This window comes from Anabrus simplex, chromosome 9, assembly GCF_040414725.1.
Source record: "Anabrus simplex isolate iqAnaSimp1 chromosome 9, ASM4041472v1, whole genome shotgun sequence".
Taxonomy (NCBI): domain Eukaryota; kingdom Metazoa; phylum Arthropoda; class Insecta; order Orthoptera; family Tettigoniidae; genus Anabrus; species Anabrus simplex.
Genome location: NC_090273.1, coordinates 21,755,658 through 21,783,486, shown reverse-complemented (window position 1 = coordinate 21,783,486; position 27,829 = coordinate 21,755,658). Strand labels below are relative to the sequence as shown.

Genomic DNA, 27,829 nt, shown 5'->3' with positions numbered 1-27,829 from the left:
TACATAATGTACTGCAGGGCTCAAAATGCTCGTAAGAGTTTTTCACAACCATCATGCACCATGCTACGTGTATATCTATAAATCTTTTTGAATAAATAAGTTGCTGCAAACTCAACTTCAGTTCTTTATTTCTCAAGACTGACTGAATGTTGCTTAGTTCCATTCTGGCATAACACCACTCAATTTATGTTTATAGACTGAGTCGTTCAAAAACATGGAACATTCAATTTATATGTGGAACATTTGACTACGACTGCATGGTTGTTGGCGGAGTACTGTATAAGTAATCCCCTGGTCTAAAAATATTTTTAAAAATGCTGTGATAGAAATGAAACATGTATTGGGAACTTATGTAAGCAACATCTGGTTGCTCACTCCCTGTCCCATATGAGTCAACCTGGCTCCTCCAATGTTGCTGCACTCACTGATTGCTGAGTTAGCGTTAGGATGATAATACTGACATCTATCAAATTTATTTGAGCCAATTGCAACATTTCAGAGCAAAATATGAACAATGGGGAAGAATATAAGAATATGACCCAGGAGGATTCAATGAGATTTATTTGGAGTATGGTCAAAAACACAGGACAAGACAGAATACAGAGATATGAAACATGCAAGGATTTGGTTAACCAGAGGATATCCTAGCATCATCCAGACTTATCTGATATGGGCACTATATAGCACAACTGTACTGGTCATCTTCCGTACTCAGCTTATTTTCTCCAAACAGTACCAGCACCACATCTCAAAGCCTTCTAATTTCTAGAAGTCTTTTTCAGAGTCCAGGTCCCACCACAGTGTATCACAAGTGGCCACACATATCTTTACAAGCTTTTTGTTAGCTAAGGGACATGATGTCCGGCCCCGTGGTATAGGAGGCAACGCGTCCGCCTGTCACCCGGCGGCCCCGGGTTCGATTCTTGGCCGGGTCAGGGGTATTTAATTGTAAATTATTAATATCCCTGGCCTGGGGACTGGGTGCTTGTGCCGTCCTTAATGTTCCTTTCCTCACATTCAACACTTTAAACTTCCGCAATTCCAATTACACGCAGGTTCATATCATATGGTGCAAGTAGGGGCAAAAGATCTCTATAGGTCAACACCCCGAACATATAGCATTTAAAAAAAAAAGGGGACATGATGTGATGATCTAGCAGAGATGGCTTTTAACAAAATGCTTGTTTAGCCATAGCCATTCCACTCTTTTTCACACCTTATATGTTTTATCAATATTTGTCCTAGGTTTCACTTGTTGGATTTCTCCTCTATTCACGGTAACGTGGAGTATTCCTGGGTGTATACTTATCCAAATTTTCATCTTCTTGAAATTGATTTTTCACTGTGGCCAACTTTAATAAAACATCCAGTTCAACCAAAGTATGTGACTAGGATTAAACATTTTACCTGAATTCAAGTACTTATCATCATATCTTTGTTAACAGTATAACAGTATCATCAAAGTACTAAAACTAAAGCATCTATCTTCAAATTCCGTAGTAAACCAAGTCTCACCTGAATGTCATTTATGGCATGTTCGATTTTCTGGAGATTGAACTGCAGGCCAGCTAGTGTACTAACAGGCTCATCAGTGAATTGGCTCCTCTCGAGGACGCTTTGGACCTTGTCAAGTGCATGACAGTAATCTCGCCAGATCTCGACGTCCTGCTCCAATTGAGCCTGCTTGCTGCGAGCCAGATTCAGGGTGTTCTTGAGCATCTGAGTTAGTTGTTGCTGTTCTCTGCTCAACTCCTCTTGTTCTGGTCCAGTTAGCGAGGGCCAGATACGATCTGACGCCTGCTGCACGTGTTGGGATACAAGCTCGCGCATTGATGCCTCGCTGCCAAAGAATATCTGAAAGAAGCATAACAATGAAGAGATAAGACATGTCAAGAATGGAGAGCAACTAACAGAAGACAGGGAAAAAACAGATATATGATTATTATCAATTTAAAAAGCAAACAACATTTCATTACTCTTTTTGCTCCTAAGTGGATTAACTTTCATATGCACTATTGGCTAATGTACAAATTAATGTACAATTTCACTTTTCCTAAAATTATACAGTTTATTATAATTTTGATGATTTATTAACCTAGAGAAAGAGAGAGAGAGTGTGTAATCTTTGAATTTTTGTCTCAGAGTAGGGAGGGAAAGTTAAAGAAGCAATTTTGTCAGTTTGTACGATACAGTATCATATCAAGATGGCAGAAAAATTTTACAGAACACAATATTTAAGTTGATGGAAGGAGACAGAGAGAGTTAAGAGTACAAATAATAATGGTCATTAAAATTGCAACACCAAGGAAGACACATTTAATTCATCCAATAAATAGATTTTAGCAGGGTAATAAAGTGATTGGGTGACCCCAACATCATCTTCCACCTCCTTCCGACCCTCACTATACCATTTGTGCCACTTAAAAAAACTTGTCCTAGCAAAATCCCTTATGGATTATTATAAAATTAAAATAATGCTAATTATGAGTAGATTATTTACAACAGTATATAAGAAATTGCATATGGCCATATGGCTGCATTATTCAATCAATCAGTACTGATCTGCATTTAGGGCAGTCGCCCAGGTGGCAGATTCCCTATCTGTTGTTTCCTAGCCGTTTCTTAAATGGTATTACATACCACTTCCTGAGCAGCTCGTCTCCTTTCTCCCAAGTCTTCCCATCCTAAACTTTGCAACATTTTTGTAACGCTACTCTTTTGTCGGAAATTGCCCAGAACAAATCGAGCTGCTTTTCTTTGGATTTTTTCCAGTTCCTGAATCAAGTAATCCTGGTAAGGGTCCCATACACTGGATCCATACTCTAGTTGGGGTCTCACCAGAGACAAATATGCTCTCTCCTTTACATCCTTACTACAACCCCTAAATACTCTCATAACCATGCCCAGAGATCTGTACCCTTTATTTACAATTCCACTTATGTGATTACCCCAATGAAGATCTTTCCTTATTAATACCTAGGTATCTACAATGATCCCCAAAGGGAACTTCACCCCATCAACGCAGTAATTAAAACTGAGAGGATTTTTCCTATTTGTGAAACTCACAACCTGACTTTTATCCTCGTTTATCATCATACCATTGCCTACTGTCCATCTCACAACATTATCGAGGTCATTTTGCAGTTGCTCACAATCTTGTAACTTATTTATTACTCTGTACAGAATAACATCATCTGCAAAAAGCCTTATCTCTGATTCAACTTCTTTACACATATTATTGATATATATAAGAAAACATAAAGGTCCAATAATACTGCCTTGAAGAATTCCCCTCTTAATTTTTACAGGGACAGATAAAGCTTCACCTACTCTAATTCTCTGAGTTCTATTTTCTAGAAACAGAGCCACCCATTCAGTCACTCTTTTGTTTAGTCCAATTGCACTCATTTTTGCCAGTAGTCTCCTATGATCTACCCTATCAAATGCCTTAGACAGGTCAGTCGCGATACAGTCCAATTGACCTCCTGAATCCAGGATATCTGCTATATCTTGCTGGAATCCTACAAGTTGGGCTTCAGTGGAATATACCTTTCCTAAACCCAAACTGCCTTCTATCAAGCCAGTTATTAATTTTTCAAACATGTCTAATATAATCAGAAAGAATGCTTTCCCAAAGCTTACATACTATGCATGTCCAACTGACTGGTCTGTAATTTTCAGCTTTATGTCTTACATAGAATTTACAAATAAACCTCACCCTTTAGTGACAATCATCTTTCTTCCATTTTTATTATAGTTCAGTTTTGGATTTAAAAGTTCAAAAATAATTATAAATCTAACCATAAACAATTCCTACCTTATGTTCCTCCAAGTCGCGTATAATATTCTGGAAGTCAACACCTTGGCTATCAGCTTTCAGACGCTGTTCAGCATCACGCACCCAAGTATGAAGGCGATCTTTCAGTCCAGCATATTCCAGTCTTAACTGGCGGTTTGTTTCCAAGTATTTGCCGCGTTCTTCCAGTTCACGAGGCAGAGTGCTCAGCAGTGAGTTGGCCTCGCTAAGCTGTTCCATAAGGGAACTGGGCATTCCATCCTCGTGTCTTACACTTTCTTGAACAGCTCTTACACGATCCAGATAGTGGTTCACATTAGCAGCCAGTTCCTAGTGAGATAAAAAAACATTCAAATTATCAGATCTGATACTTTAAGTTTACTTGAAAGAAATGTAATTCCAGATTTAATTTTAAAATATGTTGAAAGATTTAATGCTTTCTAGATGTGCTAGTATGGGAAGATAAGGATATTGTGAAAGGAGGAAAGAACTAATGAATCAATTCTCAGTGAACTCAATGTGAAGAAAAGGCTATTCTTCATTTGTTACCAGAGAATTCCACAATTATTTGGTTTATAGTTTGTCACAAAAAGACAACTGTGGAACATTGTTGTTTAGGGAGAAGTTAAAGGCCAAAGATCTCAAGGTAAATGGCCACTGCAGGGAGAAAAGGAGAACTAACAAAATGCTGGGTCAATTAAACTATGAAGTAGATTCGGTGCAATGAAAGCAACTATTCAAACATGTTACTTGATAGGTCACCAATTTTCATCACAGAAATATGGAACTGAATCAATGACACCCACCATCAGCATTTGCCAATGTACTGTAACCTTCATTACCTCATAGTAGTTCATTCTCCAGTATCTACATGGCTCTTGGTGAATATTCCCTTGTCATTATGTAGAAATTTTCTCACATGCTTTGGACTCCCATTTTACTGTTATGAAGAAGTTTTGTTTCTTGACACTATCCACATGACAGTGAAAATTACAACCCACTGGCAGAGTGTTTGTAGCAAAATTCATGATGATGAAATAAAGAAAATCATGGCAAACAAGTCTTTTGGATTGTGAATTAGACTATTTTAATGGAAAGTGAGGGCAACGAAGTACAGTAGCTTTGGCTGACACTAGCCACTGTTTTACTGCAGCTTTACAGCTCTGCATCCTACCATGGCTGTATAGAGAAGGGTTTTCCATTCTCCACACTAAGGCGAACGCCAGGACAGTTCCTTTTATAGGACACAGCCTCTCCCCTCTCACCTTCTCTGCACCTCAAATCACCGCAACATCATATCTCCTGGCTTGAGAGAGGGTGTCACCCTCCAACAGGCTTGCTGTACCCCATAAAGGTATAGAATGAAAAAAAAATTAAAACAATGTAGTAGTAAGGGCAGTGCTAGTGAAATGGATTGCCGGCCAACTGGGGAGTAATAGAAAGAAGTTGGCATTTTAGCTCATGTAAGTACAGACACTTTTGAATCAGTCTCCCATAAAAAGAAGGTTACTTAAGTTATGGTCATCTCATTTGTTGAATATTTAATTTTCACGACTGTGACTTGTGCACACACTACCGTTGTGATAGCAGTAGTGTCAGACCTGTAGCTTAGATCATTTCCACCAGAATAAAGATGACCCAGGGAACCATAACTCACTTGCTAACAGCATGAAATTCAAAATCAGAAGGTTTTGGGTTTGGTTCCCACTGATATCTGCTTGGCCATTTGTTTTTTTCTGTAGTTCTTTCTGTACATCTTTTTGATATGTATTGTATGTACTGAACACAAACCTAATACGTTGAATGTTTATTTCAAATTCTGTTTGCTCCTCTCCAGTTCTTGTAAGTTGTGGTTATTCTAAGCATTCAAAATGAACTTCACGGCCTACATGATCTTTTGAAGGACTCTGTGGAAATTTGTATCAGCCACTTCACTTTCATCATTCTTATCCTTGCTCAATCTTGTTCTTTTCCAGCTTCAACAATGCCATGTTTGACCCATCTTTCATAGCCCTTCTCTTTTGCTACATCTCCCTTCTATCTTCTTTTTCCTGGCCTTTCTACAATTACTTGGGATTGACAGTCTATGGGAAATAAGCCCAGTTTTCTGACTGAATGTCCTTTCTGAAGCCAACCCTAAGTGTCTCTGTAGTGGTTTGTAGTGCGGGGTGTTGTGTGTAAATGAGGTGTGCTTTAAGACATACACCAACAGTGGCCCCACAACCAGAGGATCTGAACTGAACTGCTGACCATTCAGCCAAGAAGGCAAAACTACTTCTCCTCCCATTGACGATGAAAACACTTATTTTTTCTGTTATCAATCATACACCTGACAATCTTAGTGAAAAGCTCTCTTAAATTAATAATCAGTACTCATTTAAAATTGTTGATCTAGTTAATTAATGGCGTGTGGCCTACGATGAGACCGGGTGCAGATCTTTCGAGTTGACGCTGTACAGGCGACCTGCATGTCTATAAGAATGTGATGCTGAAGACAGCACACACACCCAGCCCCCAGCCATTGGAATTAACCAATGAAGGTTAAAATCCCCAACCTGTCTGGGAATTGAACCCAGGACCCTCTGCACCAAATGCCAGCATTCTAACCATTTAGCCATGGAGTCGGATGTTGATTTAGTTGATAGGCTATAAAAACTTTCTACCACAGGAGTTGAAACATGACAGAACAGTGTTCTTCTTTATCAATCACTAGCTTAGACAAAATATTATTAAGAATATATAACTTACTCTGTGCTTTTCAAGTTCAGCCTCAACACTGGCAGGGTGCCGGTCAAGCAGAGGACGAGAACGTACAGTAGCTTCGTTGGCATGCAGCCAGTCTAAGACCTCTTCCAACTCAGCTGCAAGTTTGCGGTGTTCTGCTGCTGTCATCTCATGTTGTTCTCTTTGCTTCTCTACTGCTCGCCTCAATGTCTGCAAGGACTGCTTTAGAGATTGGAGTTGTTCTGTGATGCTATTGCGATCTGCTGCAGAACCTTCGGCTGCGATCTGCTGACCTTTGTCCGTGGCAGATGCCAACATAGCCTCGCACTCTTGGATCTTCACTATCACCTAGAAGGGAAAGAGTTTCATCGTTATCTCCTAGTAAGGTATAAGTTTACAACAGCAAGTGGAGGGAGCTAAGAGAAGTTGGATAGTTGATTTATAATGTTTGGAAGTAAAGCTCCTAATGGCACCTATGATTAATTTTCTTGATGAAAAATAGTATGAATGACCTCATACTAAATAGTAGAATCTTATTTAAGTTAATGCAAGGAAGAATATATGATATTTTTCAGTGCACAAGACACATTTCTTTGGCTTCAAAACAGGCCCTAAAATTAAATTTCATCTCATTCAGCAAGGCTTATACTGCTAAACATGCTGTTCTCTCATAGCCACTGACACTCTAGTTTTATTTCTTTCTATCGTTCGTCATCCAACATCGAATAATAATAATAATAATAATAATAATAATAATAATAATAATAATAATAATAATAATAATAATAATAATAATAATAATAATAATAATAATAATAATTGTATGGCCTCAGCTACCATGTGCAGACATTTCAATTTGACGCCATCTGGCTGTCTCCCCATCAATTTCAACGTTCCGTTTTACTCTAGACCCACTAAATGGCAGACAGAGTAAACTGGATCTCTCTTGGGCATCTATGGCTGAGATTTAATGAATTTTGTCGGGTAAATACCAAATGTATCACCAGAGATCTTTTACATGCCGACATCGTACAACATGGAGTGTCGAATGGACTTTTTTCCGCCCTTCAAAAATCCGACTACCTCTGCCGGGTTTACCCGCTATCTTGGGATCCGGAGGCCGACACTCTACCACGGATCCACAGAGGCTGATGATGAAGACGACACATACACCATGCCCCCATGCCAGCAGAATTAACCAATGATGGTTAAAATTCCCGACCCTGCTGGGAATCGAACCCGGGACCCCTGTGACAAAAGGCCAGCATGTTAACCATTTAGCCATGGAGTTGGACAGACACATAGAAAATATGGATGAAACACTTACAACTTTTGATGTTTCTTCAAATAAGACTGTTGTTGCAAAAGGTGAAAAATGTATCACTGTCAAGATATGCAGATATGAGAAAGAACACTGCATCTCAGTTCTTGCTAGCTGCACCACTGGTGACACTGATTAATATTTTCAAGACAAGGCTTAAGAACAAATTCTTGACAGAAGTGGTAGTGTATGTATATGAAAAAGGAAGTCTGGTCATTTGTTTGTTTGTTTGGTTGTTTGTTTGTTTGTTTGTTTGTTTTGAAGTGTTGATATCAGCAAAGCCCTGATGTTCTCTATGAGCATGAAGACTCCAATTCTGATGGCAAATTCCACACAACAAATGAGGAAGAAACTTCTCATGACAGCGAAGGGAGAGAACTAAAAAGGATTCTGAAGTTCAGTTAATTATTCTTACCATTAGTTACTTATTTTTAAAAAAGTATTTTCCTCAAACATTTCCTTAAATTATGTGGCAGGATTAGGGGAATCGATGGAAATTTCTTAATTTATTGTTTAAAAAAATTATTTTTGGTGTTGTATAAGTATAAGATATTCCTTCACAACTGCTTCATTCCATTTACCTCGTAGGGTCCATGCCGCTTTCCACATCCATTTTGTAGTTGTCATGTTTTCCAACCTGTTGTTTACCTTTTATAGTACTCTGCTTCTGTTGAAGCTTGAGTTTGTTTTACTGTTTCTACTGTGTTCATAAATTCATAAAATTATTATTATTATTATTATTATTATTATTATTATTATTATTATTATTATTATTATTATTATTATTATTATTATTATTATTATTATTATTATTTTTTGATGTTTATTGTGTAGCCAACCATTTACAGCTACAAATTATTTAGGTGCATCTTATACTCTGACAAATACGGTACGGTACTTGATATCAAAGCAGATTTCTGATTTCTACTTACATCATCATACTTGCGAATCTTCTCTTGGACTGTATGACCACCTCTCTCAATGTCACGGACCACCTCGGTGTATTTCGTGATGAAAGTCATGATCTCAGTAATAAGAGCAATGAATTGCTCTCTCAGCAGTAACAGCTGCCTCAGTCTAGCAATCTGAGCCTCAATAGCATGGATCAGATCATCCTGTTGTTGAGCAATTCCCTGAAGCTCACCCATGCTGCCCAACTGAATGTCTCCCAGCTTTAACTTGTTGGCCTTCAAATCTGCCAAGATTTTCTGTGGAAGATTAAAATAATATGCAGTGTAAGAATACAATATATTACAAAGAGTGAAACTTAATTTAAACTTTTAACTGATAGTGTATGAATTATTATGAAATATTTCTGACAAGAAAATCTCAGGATCCTACTTAAATATGTTCAGCACACACTTCATACAGAAAATTGGAAGGAAATTGTTTAACCACAATTCATCTACAGTTATAGAGGTAACAATTCTGTTTAAAGGATTTGTGAAATTTTAATTCTAGCAAAAATAAGCTATACAGTACTCAATTCCAAGATGGCTCCTCATTGAATGTCAAAGCTCACCTTCTGATGAAACTAACTCATCGGGGGATGAGAAGAAATGGACGGAGAAGAGCTGGGATTGATGAAGAGAGAGCCTATTTATTTAAAGATGGCAGAAGATGTGGAGATTGTCCTTATCCTTTAGTGGTTACTTCCTTCCTCCCCGTTCCCATGCTGGCCTGTCATTGTGTTTGTTTCAATGTTCCTGTCGTTCTGTATATGACTTTATTTGTAATTGTTTATTTCTTCCCATTACTTTTACTGATTTGTTGGGTTCCTATTCTCTTTTTCTGAAAGCGTTTGATAAAGTGCTATGGAACCAGTTTCCACTTCTCGCTGAGATAGGTTGCCTACATCACATGATACAGCTGTTATATAATTTATATAAACATCAAAATGCAGGAGTAAGACAAGGCTGTCTGCTCTCACCATTCCTGTTTAATGTCTTTGCTGAGAAAATCATGAATGAATCTCTAACAGAAACCAAGCTTGGGGTGAAAATAGGAAGGAGACTAATGCAGACCATCAAATGTGCCAGTGATCAATCTATAGTTTCAGGTAGTCCAATAACTTTATCCAAAATATTGTTAAAGATGAATGAAAAAGCTAAGAAATTTGGTATGAAAATTGGACATGATGATCAGTGGTGAGCCTGTACGACAAGTAGCACAGTTCATAACAGAAAAACTTCAGTGTCACACTGAAATAAAAACATGAATAGCAACAGCAAAGCAAGCCTCAGAGATAAAGAGTCCTGTCAATGACAGAAAACATGACCCTCATCTTACATAAAAGATTAATGAAATCTTATGTTTGGTGTGTTGCGCTGTATTGTGCTGAGACCTGGACGTTAAACCAAGAATGATATTAAGAGGCTAGAAGCCTTTGAGATGTGGTGTTGGCATCAGCTGCAACGGGTAAGTTGGGTGGAGAAGAAGACCAACAATGAGGTATTGAACATTGTTCAAAAAACAGACAACTGTTGAGTCAGAGTAGGAAGAGACAAATTTCTTAGATGGGACATAGGCTACGACATAGGAATGTGTTGATGGAAATTTTGGAAGGAAAAACACCAGGAAAACACCCTTGTAGAAGAAAGGACATGCATGATGACATTTCTTGTGAACTCAGGATGCAGGAGCTATGCAAACGCAAAACATACTGCACTGGATCAACGCAGTTGGAGAAGATTCATCACAGAGGCAAACCAGGCATAAGACTGAATTACTCTAAGAAGAAGAAGATTCTCCTTCTGTATTTGTTCTGTGTTTCTAGTCTTTAACCACAAGTGTCTTTATCCTATATTTCCCACTTTGAGAGTGAAGAAGATAGCAAGCAAAAAAGGAGCTTGTCAGGGTTTGGGAAGAAAAGATGTAGAAGAATTGGGAATGATGAGGAGAGAGCCTATGTACTGTATAAGAAGAGGAGATTATCCTTGTCCTTTCCTGTTTTCTTTTTATTTCTCCCTCTTTCCACATTGATCTGTCGTGTTTATTCTATTATGTGACCTTTTTATGTTCCTATCTTTCTATATATGATTTGATTTGTATTTGTTTGTTCCTTTCCATTACCAATACACTGTAGTATGCAGTAATCTGAATATCTTTACTAATAATAATAATAATAATAATAATAATAATAATAATAATAATAATAATAATAATAATAATAATAATAATAATGATGATGATGATGATGATTATGATGATAATAACAATAATAATAATCGTATGGCTTCAGCTACCATGTGCAGACATTTCAATTTGACGCCATCTGGCTGTCTCCTCATCAATTTTGACGTTCTGTTTTACTGTAGACCCACTAGATGGCAGACAGAGTAAACTGGATCTCTCTTGGGCGTCTGTGGCTGAGATTTTAATGAATCTTCAAGAAAATTGTTACCTAAATCATAAATTTTTATTGGCAGAAGGAATAAGTAAACGTTTCAGTCAAGAATACTCACCTCGTATGCCCCAAGCATACCCTGAACATCTTCAACTTTACTTCCAACGGGCCGATTGAGTTCCTTCAGTTCCTTCTGTATCTCAGTCATGAAGGTGACGCTCTCAGCCACCTTAGCTGCTGCCTCTTTGTACTGTTTAAGTTGATCCTTCAGCGAGTCGGAACGGTCACGAATGATGGCTGTGATTCGAGCATGTTTGTCCTTGATAGCATTCAGCTCCTCAGACAGAGTCAGTTTATCAGCTTCACTCACACCAGGTAGGATGGCACGTCCTTGCTGCATTATGTTGTCGATGCTGCCATGCATCTGCTCTGCCTCTTGCCCAAGCTTATCGTACTGGAAGAAGATAAGAAAGATTAATTTCTATTTCACCAGCATGCAAACTTATAGTAATTCAAAGTAAATATCTTATAGAAATAAAATTATAATATTTGTTTACACACTTCACATTTTTGCCTCATATTTCCTCTTTGTTTCATATAAGGTATACAAAAGTTGAAAGTAGACTGAGAATTCTAGAAACTCCATATTTAAGTTCAGGGATAGCCCAATTGTACACTTAGCTATATACTATATAATTAATATACAGGAAGTTGTTTATACCCACTTCTCTTTATTACTATTGTGGATAAGGTTATAAAAGTGGGGAAAAAGAAAGATTGGACAACATACAAGGGGGTACCCAAAAAGAGGGTATTATTTTTTAAAAGCTATATGTTTTCAATTTTAAAAAAACTTATGCCCTTCAAAATACTCTCCATTACAACTAATTCATTTGTTCCAACAGTGCTTCCACTGTTCTGAGACATTTTTTACAGTCATCTTTAGAAATGGCTGACAGCTCCTCCCTCGTTTTTTCTTGACCTCTTCAATGTTGTCAAGTATGATCAGAGATGATATGTATTGCACAACAGAAATTAAGAAAAGAATTGCCATAGCAAAAGAAGGCTTTAGGAAAAAATCGAAATTATTTTGTGGACCACTAAACAAAGATTTGAGGAAAAGACTTGCTAAGTGTTACATTTGGAGCATAGCGCTGTATGGCACAGAGACTTGGACATTGAGAAAGAAAGATGAGAGAAGATTGGAGGCCCTAGAGATGTGGGTATGGAGGAGAATAGAATGAGTGAAATGGGAAGACCGGGTAAGGAATGAGGAGGTATTACGAAGAGTTGGAGAAGAACGAAGTATGTTACACACCATTAGAAGGAGAAAAATGAACTGGATCGGACATTGTTTGAGGAGGGACTGTTTACTGAAGGAAGGAATAGAAGGAATGGTGAAAGGCAAACGAGGAAGAGGAAGGAAAAATATCAAATGTTGGACAATATCCAAGGAAATAAATATTCGGACATGAAAAACTTGGCGCAGGACAGGCAACAGTGGAAGAGGTTCATCCCATGACAAGACCTGCCATAAGGCAGAACACCTAGATAGATAGATAGATAGATCAATGTTGTCAAATCGATGTCCTTTCATGCCCCTTTTCATGCATGGAAATAAGAGACAGTCGCACGGAGCCAGGTCAGGCAAGTAAGGTGCGTGGGGCAGCGGAACCATGCCATTTTTAGTAAAAAAATGTTCAAGAGAGATGGCTGTGTGTGCAGGTGCGTTGTCGTAGTAGAAGAACCAGTCTCCTGTCTGCCACAAATGGGGTCTTTTTTTATGAACACTGTTGCACAATCTTGTTAAAACTTCCAAATAAAAGGTCTGATTGATGGTCTGATCTGGGGGAACAAACTCTGAATAAACTACAGCCTTGGCATCAAAAAAGCAAATCAGCATTGTTTTGAAGTTTGATTTGACTTGAAGACCTTTTCTGGATGGGGTGACAATGACGTCCTCCAATGGCTTTATGTTGCTTTTTTTCTGGGTCATAACCATAGCACCATGACTCATCAGCAGCAAATCTGGATCAGTTTCAAGCTGTTGTTTCAAAACACGACACGTTCTTTTTGATTGTCAGTCAGAACCCGAGGAACAAACTTGGCAGCAACCCTTTTCATGCCCAAATCTTCTGTTAAAATTCGCTGAACCAAGCTCCAAGATAACCCACTAATCTCTAAAAGTTTATCAATTGTCTGTTGAGGTCTGCAAGCACGAGCTCTCAAATTTTTTCAACATTTTTATCGAATTGGGCAGTTGATGGACGTCCAGAATGAGGTTTGTCATCAATCAACATGTGGCCATTTCAAAACCGAGCAAACCACTCATACACTTGAGTTTTTCCCATAGCGTCATCTTTGTAAGCTGTTTTCAACATTAAAACAGTTTCAGCAGCATTTTTACCAAGCAAAAAACAAAATTTCACAGCTGCATGTTGTTTACTTAAACTTGGCATCATAAAAAACTAAACAAGAACAAAACAGTGCTAGCAAAAACAATCACTGCAGATGAACAGAACAAGCCAGGTCGACAACACAGGCGGCACTGAACTGGCAATGAGTTGCGCTATACATGCCTAGCGGCAGAAATGCGTACTACACAAGGTTCGCCCACGACAATGTTATTCTGGTTATTTTTGGGTACCTCTTCGTATATGCTTGCGTTTGCTGATGATGTGCTATGGGGTGCGACAGAAGCAAAGAACAAGCTAAACTAGATTTATGTCAAGAAGAATTTGAAAGAATGGGACTGATCATCATCCAAAGGTTTTCATATCAGTATCACTACATTAACACGATGCATGAACAACTTTTATTAGTTAGTAATGGCAAATAAGTTATCAACACCTGCGAGTGCAATATGAAGAAATAGATATTTTTAATAATTTCAAACATTCCAGGAGCTTTATTTCTTCCGACAGTACCATAAAGCAAGAAATAAGCAATAGGATACAAGCTGCATCAAAATTCTACCACTATGTTTGTCAACTACTTTGGAATGACACATTTCCTTAAGATCACACGTGGTACAAAAAATATTTTGTACCAATTGCAACATATAGCCTGGAAGCAGCAACTTTGACTGGACCTGAAAATAGTTGCCTACAGACAAGACAAGAAGAGACAAAATGAAGAGTGAGAATATCCGGCAACAACTTGGATTGGACAAAAGTCTCCTAGAAACCTTAGAATTAAGCAGATTACAATGGCATGGACATACGACAAGGATGGCTCCAAGTAGGACTCCAAGAGGAATGTTGTTGGAGAGAGGCCCAGAGGTAGGCCTCGTGATGGTTGGGACAAGCAAATTTTCAAAAAAGACCTTGCCAAACGTGATGTAAATTGACAGCAAACTGTAGAACATCAGTTGTAGATGGATAGAACAAAGTGGAGGAGGTTTGTTCCAACAAACAAGGTTTTCAAGTCAGTATCAGTACATTAACACGATGCATGAACAAAAACCTGACTTTTATTAGTTAGTAATGGGAAATAAGTTATTAACACATGACAGCATTGCTCAATCATTATCACTTAGTATTATTTGGGGAAAATTGGCACTGCCCTTACCATAGTAAGACTGTTAGCTTTGGAGTAAAACTAGGAGATGTTGGGGTAGTCAAAGCCCAATCTAAATTTTAATGTTGCCTAGCTCCACATACAAAGCAGACTGAAACCTATCAAGTGAGGACTAGGGAACAAAACTACCAAGAAAACTTGAACATATAGTATATAACCCCAGCACTTTTTTTTTTGACAATTGGCTTTATGTCGCACTGACAAACACAGGTCTTATGGCGACGATGGAATGGGAAGGGGCAAGGAGTGGGAACGAAGCAGCCGTGGCCTTAATTGAGGTACAGCCCCAGCATTGGCCTGGTGTGAAAACGGGAAACCATGGAAAACTATCTTCAATGCTGCCGACAGTGCAGTTCGAACCCACTATCTCCCGAATACAAGCTCATAGCTGCGAGTCCCTAACCGCATGGCTAACTTGCTTAGTAGTATATAACTCTTCTTCCCAACTGTTACTGATAATAATATTAATCCCAGAACAATAGAACAATACCTTTTAAGGATACGTACATTATCAATCTATTTAAATAACACAGGAAAATGCTACATAAATTGCTAGTTTTATGGTGGTAAATGGTGTACATTTCAGTTCTTTGAGATGGAAATACCTTTGCAAGTTGCTCTTCCAGCAGAGCCATGTTGCTAGCACGTATCTCAGAAGATGTAGCCACTTCAGCTTCATTGAGCCAGCGTTGACAACGATCAACTTCATCTTCAAATTGTTTGCGCTCTTGCAGTAATGTGGCAAGAGATCCTAATTTTTGGTCAATTTGACTTTTCAGGGCTTCATATTCATCCACCACAGCTGGAAATAAATATGCATGTTAGTACAGGGTTATTCAATGTCTTAGTTTAACTTGTCACACCAATAACTTTGTAGTTAGTAGAAGTCTATGTTACATTGCAACATTGAAATCATGATTCTTAGTATCTGTTGAGCAATAAAATTAAATGCCATGAATATCATAGTTTACTTATAATTTAAATCATTAAGGATATGAAGCTACGAAGAAGAATATGAATGTACAAAAGAATAAACGCCATATCAATCTAATGCAGTCAGGCAGAGGGACCAACAGAAAGGAAAGATAAGGACAAATAATAAGTCATAAAAGGACAATGACAAACTCTTCATCTTCATAAACTTCAATCTTCTTACATGGCCTCTCTTCTTACTAATCTCAATTCTTTCAGGTCCATTTCTTGTCAACTCCCACAAACTTGTTTCTATTTCTTAGCTTCAGCAGGAGGATTGATGACGGAGGACCCAATCTGTGAAGATAGCATTGCGTGAAGGTGTGTATTTGTCCTTCATGTTCGTTTTTGTTTATCCTTCCTGTTGGTATGGTAGATAAGGTAGCTAAGGTAAGCTAATGCATTTACCCTTTCCTAAAAGGTAATTGTAGTTATCAATTTTGTATTCTTTCATTTAATATAATACTACACAGTATGTTTAACATTTTTCTCAACTGTTAGAGTTTGTAAAAGCTATGATGGCATATTTATTTTACACGGACAGAGTAATGTACCAGGTATTACTTGCAGGAAGATTCTATCAGAGCAAGATAGATCTAGTGTAGAATAAACAGGTATCAAAATGACACAAAGAGATGTTGGACAAGACCTACTGTACTTTCTCGCGTAATCAATGCACTTTTTTGATGAAAAATACAGGCAAAAACTTTGGATGCGTAAATTATTCGAGGAATTCAGATATTAAAAAAATTATTTACAATTATTTACATTTAAAAGATACATCAAATTTAATATTCATTGCAATTGGTTAAACTTTTTCTAGTTAATCATCATTTGGTGTGAAATTCCGGTGAGATATTCTTTCTGAAAAATCAAATAGGGTACTGGGTACATCAGGTAAGTTGGACACGTGGGTTTGAAGTACCGACACTGGAAAATATTCTTCCCGTTACAAGCTGACAATATGGCCTGAAGTAAAATAAAAATGTACTAATAAAAGTACAATTCATGTAAGTATATAACAATGACATACTGGCAAAAAAAAAAACAACTGTCCAACACAAGAAGGGCCAGGCATCGAAGGAGGGACCCCTGCTATATTTCCCCAAACCGTTTGTATCCAATCTTGTATGAGTGACATGTCCATCCACCCTTTTCCTTGGATACAAACGTGGATCCCTCACGAAAATTTTACTTTAGCCATTGTTTTTCGTTTTAGAACAATGTAAAGTGCAAGCTTTCTGCCATCACCTGTTACAGCAAGCATTGCAGTACATCGTTCTTTTTTGCTTCCGGTAGCACATACAGTAACACTCGACATCCCTTTCTTAACGCTCGTTAGACTTTGTGGCATATGGAACTGATTGGTGCCTGACCTGTGGTTCCTATTTGGGAGAACAAATATTCCTTCACTTTATGCTTCTCAATCACAAACCGATGAACATTAATTACCAGTACTTGGTTGAAATCATTCGGCATTTTGAGGCATAATGTTGTTCTTCATTGAAGAGAAAGTCCATTTGTCTTCATAAAATTAATGAAGCCTCAGCTAACCTTCAAAACCAAGACACTGATTCCATGTATAGCAGCTATTTCTGATCCTTTAAAATACAGCATTTTGTGAGAAACGGCATATCCAACGTTGCGTAACGAAATCGTACACTTAATCAGATCCTCTTCTACTTTCAGAAACTTGCCACTTTTTGGTCTGCAATATGCTTTGCGAGACTTGTTGGTTGCTTGACGTGCACTTCTCTGTTACCGCGGTAGCGCACGTTGCATTCGGACACTGAATACTTGCGGCCCACTGCCCTATTCCCGTATGTTTCGGCGTAACTGATCACTGCAAGTTTATATGATGCACTATTACTCGAATACTTGCTCAATGTGGATTAACAAACAATTTTGAGATCACAGAAAATGCAAGTCCCGTACCTGAAACACTCGTAAAATACTTTTGTACCAGACTGGAATAGAGCGCCACTAGTCACTTCTGCACGGATTCTCTCACTGAACTAGTGCAGTGGTATTTCCTATCGGCTGATAATAGCACATTGCCCGGTATTTGGAATGCCCAGTTTCACAGTACACGTAGGCTGCTACCTCAGTATAGTTGACATATTTATTTCAAAACGCATCTGGAGCTGTGTGATGGATGTTTGAAGAAGTGGGTGCGTCAAATACGTGAACATTTCTTTTTTTCCACTTTGGACTCAAGAATATTGGGATGCGTAAATTATGCAAGGGCATTAATTATGCGAGAAAATACGGTATTTTGTCCCAGTTTTGATATATGAATCAGAAACATAGGTTACAACTCCAGGGAAGAAAGCAAAATACGGAGAATTAAAATGAAGTTTCTGAGAAGCATGCTATAAGAAACAACAAAGGATCATGTAAAGAACATGTAGATATGGAACAGGCTGGTAAGTGAGAAGCTATAGAATAGTATAGAGAGAAACAGGCTGAAATGGTAAGGCGATGTCAGAAGGATGAAGAAACAAGAATTCCAAGAGCAATGCTTGACAGAATGGTGAATGGAAGAAGACCAAGAGGTAGGCTAAAGAGAAGATGGATACAGAAAGTAAAGGAAGGAGTGGATAGAACAGTTTTGATGTGCTAAAAGTATTCAGAGAGGAGTGTTGGAAGAACAGGCAAAACTGGAGGTCATGATCCATTACCCTTCATGACAGGGAGTCAGATAAAGGGAGCAGGAGGAGAAGAAGAGTACTGTTATGTGACACACACAAGTGACACTATTGTTAAGCACTGTATGTGTTGTTCACAATCAGTATTTGCAGGTCTAGAAACAAGTGCAGGAATCACAGGCAAGAGACGGCAAGGTATAAGAGGACTGAACATGGTGGCACAGTATGCAGACAGTACAAAGAAGGCGAGTGGGGGGGCCAGAAGCTTTGTTTGTCACGCATGATGACAATTCATCATTGCGACTGCAAAAACCACTGACTGGTAAGGTTCTGTTCTCTAAGGTTCAATACTGTGTGAGAAAATTCCTAATGATATATGTGCTGTGAGTCAGTATTTTACAGGCATAACAATGAATTGCTCTGCAGGTTAAGCAAGCTTTCAATCGATTAAGCTTGTCCAGCAAGTGCATAAATAAATCTATTGATACAGTTCTTTAACTTTTAAATACTCTTCAATGTCAATCAATTGATTCAAACATAAGCAAGGTTAAAACAGTTATAAGCAGTTGATACTAAGGCTGCCCTACACCTTACATAATAGAAAAAAATATAAAAAGAAAAGCAACATATATTAAATGATATTGTTTACCTTGTAAGTTGCTCTGAAGCTTTTTCTTGTCAGGATCAGAGCAGTCCTTTTGAAGAGCATTCACTTGCTTTGTTACATCACTCAAGGTAGTTTGTGAGAAGTTACGCAGATCATTTTCAAATGCCTGTTCAAGGAAACAGAAAAGCACAATTCATTTTAAAATATTCCAGAATATTTTAAACCATAACTTTCTGAGGAACTGGAATGTTGAGGGCAATCTCTTATAATATACCAGTTAGGAATTTCATTTAGAAAATAATAGAAGGCTTCTCACCTTGTACCGCTGAATTTCAGCTTCAACTGCAGATGAGCGTAAAGGTAGATATCCACTCAGTTTCTTTGCCTCTCCACTCTTAGCCTTGAGCCAAGCATGAGCTGCCTCTAGATCGGTCTCCAACTTACGACGAGCATCTGCTGCAGCTGAAACACGGTCCATCTCACCGTGGAGAATTGCCAGAAGCCGATCGTGTTCTCCACTCAAAGCCTGCAGTTTGTTCTCCAACATCTGCTGCTCGGCAGGCTCTAGTTCGGCCTGCATATTACCCACTCTCTTCTCCAGTGTTTCTACCAGAACTCGCTTGCCCTCAACTTCCTTCAGTAAGGCCTAGAATAAATCATTTATCCTTCTCTCAGACTCATATTTTTTTTCTACTTACAATTCAAACTGGCAAAATAAATTAAAACTGACAGCCAAAGTTGTGTATATAAAGCTAAGAACATGATAAGAATATGTAATAGGATAAATACAATGACAGATCAGTGTGGGAAGAGGAGATAAGGACAAACATGAAAACACAAAATAACAAGGACAATCTCCACATCTTCATACACTGCTTTCTCTTTGTCAATTACCAGTTCTTCTGCATTCCTTTGTTCTCAGCCTCCAAAGAGCTTGTTTTTTTGTTTCAGTTTCATCAAGATGATAGGCTTCAACCACTGGCACTTTATCAGGGTGCGCAAAATGTGTGTCAATGCTCAAGTAAAATAAAAAGAAGAAAATAAATGAATTTATTTCATTTGTTTAAATGTAAAATTACATTATAGAGTGTTTTTTCTTTCGTTATCATTCATTGTGTTGATACATATACTGTAGTTATTCTCAGCACTGTTTGGAACTGCCTGCCACGCTGCCAAAGCATTGGTTCTATTTCCAACGACTCGGCAGCTTCACTCCCTGGAATCGTTCAAGCACTCATACGCTCTCAGTTCACTTTCCTCATGCTTGCTAATCTGACCAAGGCGCTGTTTCTATGCGAGTGTATTATTGCATATGTATTGAAGTTGGAGATTTAAATGTTTAAATTTGGGTAGTGAAAGCATAGTAAAACAATGATTAAACACTAGTTTTTCACCACTTTCTTACAGTGAAATGAAAGTGATCGACAGTGGCGGACCATGCCCAGCCATTTTCAGGCCTGCCAATGGTGGTTTGTTAATTTTCTTTACTTTAGATTTTGCTCCTGGAGGCTCACCCAGGTTACAAGGGTAACCAAAATGCTGTATGCAGATGATGCTGCATCACCTACACTCACACCAGAGGAACTGCAACAATCAGTTAACTGCTACACGAGTGCATGTGATCTCACCATTAACGTTCAAAAGACCAAGGTCCTAGGACAAAATTCACCAGGCACAACTCTTCCACATTACAACATCTCCTTCTCAGATACTCCACTGGAGCAGGTAGACCACTTTTCGTACTTGGGTAGTATCCTATCTGTGCACTGGAACTGTGAGCAAGATGTGGAGAAGAGAATTGGTGCTGCCCATGCAGCATTTGGACGACTATCATAATGGGTGTTCATGAATAAAGACTTGAATGTGAAGAAGAAACTCATGGTGTACCATGCTGTTGTCATCACAACACTGTTGTATTGTATGATTTTGAAACCACCAACGAAAACTTCGATCCATCCTTAGGATCAAAAGGGAAGACCTTGTCAACAACATTACTATTCTTGAGAAAGCGCGTACCAAGAGCATAGAATCGTCCATCATTGGTCATCTCTTTTTTTTTTTTTTTTTTGCTATTTGTTTTACATCACACCGACACAGATAGGTCTTACGGCGGCGATGGGGCAGGAAAGGCCTAGGAATGGGAAGGAAGCGGCCGTGGCCTTAATTAAGGTACAGCTCCAGCATTTGCCTGGTGTGAAAATGGGAAACCACGGGAAAACCATCTTCAGGGCTGCCGACAGTGGGGTTCGAACTCACTATCTCCCAAATGCGAGCTCACAGCTGTGCGCTCCTAACCGCATGACCAACTCGCCCAGTCATCATCATTGGTCATCAGCTTAGATAGATTGGCCATGTCTGTCGAATGAGTGATACCAGATTTCCATGCCAAATCCTGTATGGTGAACTTTGTCCAGCACTAGAACTTGTGGCGTCCCCAATGAGGCACTACAAAGACCAGCGTAAGCACACTATGAAGATGACGGGTCTCAATTCACAAACCTTGGACACACTTGCTCAAGACCGTACAATTCGGCGCCAGACCCTGCTGCTGTCAATCTCTTTGAAGGATAACGATGTAGATGTCAAGAGGCCAGGAGAGAAGCACGAAAACTCTATGCAGCACAACCACGCCCTCTTCTAACAATTCTGTGCAATCTGCGTGGACACTTATTCCATGCTAGAATTGGTCTGTTCAACCATAGAAAGTACATCCACAGACAGAAGTGAATTTATTGGAAGAAGTTAATTACAAGAGACAATTTGCAATTATTATGTGATAATTTGCTTATAGAAGTTAATTATTCGCAAATGAGTTAAAACCGGTGACGACTTTAGATTATTATTATTATTATTATTATTATTATTATTATTATTATTATTATTGACTTTATTGACCACATTGGACCACTTGAGGAGTCGTTCCATGTTCATTTTCTCCTTGAACGCTGTACTGTTTGGTTCTTGTGATTCGCCCAGTACTTTTTCATTTGTTCCAATCATAATTTTCTCAATTTGTCTGAAATCGCTATAGCTCTTCTATGCGTCATTTCTGCTAAAAATTTGTGTATCTTAAGAAGGGGGTCAATTTTACTTTTGTTCTCTGCATCTGGTACCAACTGCTTTGAGATCTTGCTGAATTTCATGGATCCATTGGCCTCCTGCCTTCTTTCCAAGATTTCTCATCACTAGTTGTTGTAAAAGCAGATTTCCTGGCAGTCGCAAGATGTGAAAGAAATACACAAGGTTCATTGCAGTACATACAATTTTACAATGGTGAAGTGATTGACATGGCCAAAGTATGTATTTCACCTTTGAAAGATAATCGTGATTCTGTGCAGACTTTCTCTTTTTTCTCCATGTCTTTCTATTACTTTGATTAATTTTGAGATCTGAATAATCTGGTAAAAGAAGTTTGTGTGTGGAGGGAGGGGGGATGTGGAACAACGTCTGAACTTCTGGCCCAGAAAACACCACTAGCATCAACACTCATGGAGGAGCCATCTGGACAGATCTTCAGTCTTCAATGGCAAGTGTATGATAAGAAGAATGACGGATAAACACAGGGAAAGGAAAAAGATAAAGATAAATATGAATACAATAGAGAACAAGATTAAGAACACAGGTCAAACATGGAAGGAGAAAAGAATCATAACAGGTCAATGGGAGAAATGGAAAGAAACAAACCAGCGACAAATCATGTATTGAAAAATAGGATCATGAAAAGGAGCGTATAATAAGGTAAACACAAAACCTAGACACTTATACTAAAGAGAATATTGCAGTAGAATTAATAACAACAGTTACTAAGCACATGTCCCAGCCCAGAGCAGGCACGGTGAAGAAAGAGACTTCTCTTCATATCATGGAGAGTAAATGGATGAGCCACTAGTAACGTCCTTCCAGAGTAGATACATAAGTGTAAATATCAACACATGTATTTTGAGCATAAGGTTGAAAAAAGTTGAAGTTAAGTTGAACTGTGAGCAAGATTGGTAAACTCTAATTAAAAACTAATGAATTTGTCACTGAGATGTAGGTAAGGTAAGGGTTATTCTGCCCGAAGGCAGGTCCGAACCTCCGCAGAGGTGTTCCTGAGCCGGAGTTTACGTGCGGTAGGGTGGTCAGTTCCTTTCCGTTCCTCCATTCCCTTACCCCCCACCAACAGCGTGTGGCAACCCATCCAACTCCTGACCACGCCCAATGTTGCTTAACTTCGGAGATCTCACAGGATCCGGTGTTTCAACACGGCTACGGCCATTGGCCTGAGATGTAGGAAGCAAAGCAGTCAAGCTGAGACATACACAGCATGAAACTAAAATGGTTCAGCACTTCAAATACCCTCAGAAGTGTTCAGTCGGTTGACAACAGAGTTATGTGTGAGATTAGCAGTGGCTACAGCCTTCTACAGTTCTGTTTCCCACCCATTATGGAATGAAAGCTTTCCCAAGAAAAGGAAGTGTCACGCACCTGCTACCCATTCCGCCCTATAAACTGGAAGATGCAACCCTGACCAGTAGGGACAACACTCAACTATACAAGCAACAGAAGTGAAGTTCCTTAGGCCAAGCATACAGGAGACCAGAAGGATTAAAATCACATCAGTCTGTCCCCCACCCAACTAGGGTTACAACAGTGTGTGCTTCATATTCTAAAAGAATCAAATTGTTTGGTCATATTATAAGAACATCCAAGACCTTCGGGCTGAATAAAACAGACAGAAGACCTGGTCAGAAGGAGCCAAAAATGGGAGATGGTACTGAAAGAGAAACAGTAGCAAAACAGAAGTTTATGTTGGAGGCTTGTTCATTCCCATATCCAGCCACTTGCTGGAGTAGAGAATTGATGATGATGTAGGTTGACTGTCACATGTTTTACAGCCACTGTATCTACATAGCATATATCACATAATCCAATTTTTCAATGTTGAAATAGGAAGAAATTACAGTAGAAGTCCGTTATAGCGAGAATTCATAACAGCGAAAAAATTACTCGCTATAACGGATTGTCGTTATATCCGATTTTTGTATAAAAGTCGGAAAAAAAACACATACACCTTAAAATTCTATATGAAACGGCAATCAGTTTGTTCAAAACTTGCATTTCCGCAGATGATACACACTATGGCTTACTTGTTATTTTTCGAAATCCGATACTACGTGAAAGTGTATGTTTAATTTCATTCTGAACAAATATAGTACCATATTTCTACGAATCCAAGACGAACCCCATTTTTTCCTTCAAAAAATTAAAATCAGGCTAAAAAAGTATTTTGTAAAATCATATGAATGCCTTTGTTGTACAGTAGGCCTACACATTTCAGACTATTTTTAGATGCCGAACATTGGCTTTCGTCATGCCAGTTTTTTTTTTGCAGCTGCACAATTATTCTTTATTTCCGTGGGTTTAATGACCACCAACTTATAATTGGCATAATAATACCGAAGAGAACCCGTTGAAAATTTGCCGGCAATACCTATTCCATGCGGCTTTACAATATGACGATCCATCAGGAAATTATTCTTGCTGTCTATAAAACTGTTACTTTTACTCAGCGTCAGATATAACCGGCTACCGCTGCACGCACGTCTCGCTTGCCACCTAGTGATGTATAGGCCTAATCGCGGACGTTGAAAGTCAACGAACGAGTTTATTGCGCCACGGTATGGCCATTCCGCCCTTGCGATTTTCGTGCACATACCTCACAATTTCATCTTCGACTTCTTTAAAGCGTCCTTGTTGCAGACCACTGAATGCATTTTTAGTACAGTATGCATTTTTTTAGCTCTTTGTCTTCACGCTAACGCCAAATATTGGCTTTAGTTAGGCCTATGCCGTATTTTCTTGCAGCTGCAAAATTACTTTACATTTCCGAGTGTTTAATAACCATTAACTTAAAATTGATATCATAATATCGATGAGAACCCGTTGAAAATTTGCCGGCAATACCTTTTTGACGTATCTTTACATTACGACTATCCATCACGAAAATCTTCCTGCTGTCTATGAAACTTAATTTTACTAAGCGTCAAGTACAATAAACGCGTTATAACTCTGCCACTGAGTAGCCGGCCTGTCTAAGAATTCGAAGGCTCCCATATTTTGATGCCATTCTGCAGATCTGAAAAACATTTTTGTAGAGGCTAATAGAACGTCATTCTCTCTTCACTATTTCCCAAGATCCAGTGATGTTACACACAGGCACTGTACAACCGGTTGTCGCGGCTAGCGATGTATAATAAAGAGGCGGTCGTTTATTGTCAACAAGTTTTGTGTGTGCGTGTGGGGGTGAAATGAAGCAGCTTAGTTACCGTGGTAGTTACCAGTGGTATCCATTAACTTACTCTTAGGCTGCGAATGCAAGACAATCCTTGAGTTTTCGCATGAGATTCTGAGAGAAAAACCTTCGTCTTGGATTCGGAGAAATACGGTATCCCTCCAGAGGTTTCTGTGGCAAACACTTCAGTTTTCTTCTTCAAACGATGTCACCTAACCTGACCGTATATGTGTCATGAAAACATATTTGAAACACATTTAGAGAAATGATAACCTCTTCGCTAAAAATTTACATATAAATAGCCTTTCCGAAATTTAACTAGACGTGAGAAGATATGAACTATCCTCTGAAATCAGTGATGTACTCTGTCATATCTTGAAGTGTATCACATTCTTACTTAATTTCCGTATGTAACATTCAAATTAAGAGATCGTTTACCTCAGTCTTTATTTTTAAAAAGTTAACAACTGCTATCGGCCACGTTATTTATGAATTTATTACGAAAACGTGTTATCCTCTTTCAATTTGAAATTTATTTTAGAAAATAGCAGTCGACGGGAATTACTAATTGACTCCAACATCGCCTTCGAATGTCGACGAGAGAGCTCGCAAATGCACATAGTGAGAAAACTATACCGTACCGAAGATGATCGATCACATTTTGTAGCAAATGTTTCAGTTTTCTTATTCAAACAGCGTAACCTATCCTAACTTATCTGTATTATACGTATGATGAAAACACACTTCAAGCGCCAGTAGAGAAATGATGACCTTCTTGCTATAAATGTTCATAATAGCTTTTCCGTAATTTATCCAGACGCCAGAAAATATAAACTAACCTCTGAAATCAATTATGCACTCTACCATATCTCAAGGTGTATCCCATTCTCGATAATTCAAAATCGTTTAATTCAAAATCCCACCTAATTCAAAGCTTTTGTTCCTGGATACAGTTTTGCATGTTGTTTAAATTGTTTAATTTGAAATACCGAAATTCAGATTTTAAATTCGAAACTGCCTTTATCTGCGTCATAGTAGAACATGTTCTGGAACGTGGAGGGGTAGCTTTCTGCACTTACACTCACTTCGGTGGGTCTACAGTGCACTTCATGATTGCTAAGTTGAATGAAATCGGAATTCTTTTGTATTCAACCTTTTAAGGAACGCTGTAATATCACACAACAGGCAGTGTGCGGAAAAACAGAATCTGCGAACACTGGCGATGCTGACAGTTGATAAAAAAAACGTGGCTCATATAATAAATTCGGAGGCATCGAACAATATTGTCATTGCCGATGAAACTGTATTGCTTTATTTTAATGCGAGCCCAAACGGTCTTATGGTTTTAAAGGAGAAAGTGCCAGCCGGAGAATCGTACAAGGGTTGGGATGGGGGTCATTGCAGTGCGTTGCGAGAAATGTTATCCCCTCGTCATAGGAAAGTTCGATAAGCCACAATGTTTTAAGGGCATCGGGCACTTTCCATGCCAGTACAAAGCATCTAAAAATGCAAACAGTACAGAAATCCAAACAATAATGCATTTGCACAGGGGAACCAGCATAATTTATCCTCATCTTTGAATTGTGTGATTTTTTTTCTTTCGTTGCGTGAAGTTATGTTTGTCAGTGATTTATCCAAGTGCATTATTTGAATACTGTAAATGCACCTTGTTGGACACATTTCAGAAATAGTTTTTTTCCATGGCATTTGAAATGTTTAAACTGTGAATTGAGGTGATTGCATATATTAATGGGTCTTAGAATACTTTGTGACGCGACAAGTATTTACGTTTCTGAAGTACGAGAGAAGTGCCATGGCGGGAATCGTACAAGGATAGAGTCATAGGAAAGTTCGATTTTAAGGGCATCGGGTACTTTGGTGTAAATACAAGGCATCTAAAATGTATACAGTATAGTAATCCAATGAATAACAATAAAGCACTTGCACATGGGAGCCAGCATAATTTCTCCTCGTCTTTGAATCATGCTTTCTTTTTCCTTTCGTTGCGTGAGGTTGTTTGCCAGTGAGATATCCAAGTGCATTATTTGAATACTGTAAATGCGCCTTCTTGGATACATTTTGGAAATTGTTCTTTTTTCATGGCATTTAAATGGTATAAACTGTGGATCAAGGTTAACTGCATGCAGTAACGGGCCTTAGAATATTTCGTAACACGGCAAGTGTTGGTACTTCTGAACTACGAATTGGCGGTTAATTCGAAATCACGTAATTCGAAGTCCGATTTTTGAGTCCCAACGACTTCAAATTAACGAGGTTTTACTGTATTTGGCCTTAAAATTAAGCGGTCATTTAGTCAGCCTTTACTTTTAACGAGTTAACAACCATTATCGGATACGTTACTTACGCTTTTATTACAAAATTGTCCTCTTTCATTTCGAATTTTCTTTACGGAACAGCAGTCAACGGGTATTACTAATCGATTCCGACATCGCCTTCGAATGTTGACGAGGAAACTCGCTAGTGGACATAGGGAGGAAACGATACCGAAGGTAATCGATCGCATGCAATATAATCGCTGGGGTGCATAAATATCGGGAACGG

General features: G+C 38.5%; 1 protein-coding gene across 1 annotated transcript in view; it reads right to left on the bottom strand.

The window, feature by feature from the left end:
* The window catches only part of Msp300 (Muscle-specific protein 300 kDa), a 589,230-nt gene that overhangs the window by 132,553 nt on the left and 428,848 nt on the right, over window positions 1-27,829 (bottom strand). Inside the window, exons 81-88 of the mRNA XM_068229229.1 lie at window positions 19,310-19,639; window positions 19,036-19,159; window positions 15,372-15,568; window positions 11,306-11,641; window positions 8,774-9,049; window positions 6,545-6,868; window positions 3,818-4,126; window positions 1,516-1,854 (exon numbers count right to left, since the gene is read on the bottom strand). Of these exons, the coding sequence (XP_068085330.1) occupies window positions 1,516-1,854; window positions 3,818-4,126; window positions 6,545-6,868; window positions 8,774-9,049; window positions 11,306-11,641; window positions 15,372-15,568; window positions 19,036-19,159; window positions 19,310-19,639 (2,235 nt within the window). The remainder of the gene's footprint in view (window positions 1-1,515; window positions 1,855-3,817; window positions 4,127-6,544; window positions 6,869-8,773; window positions 9,050-11,305; window positions 11,642-15,371; window positions 15,569-19,035; window positions 19,160-19,309; window positions 19,640-27,829) is intronic.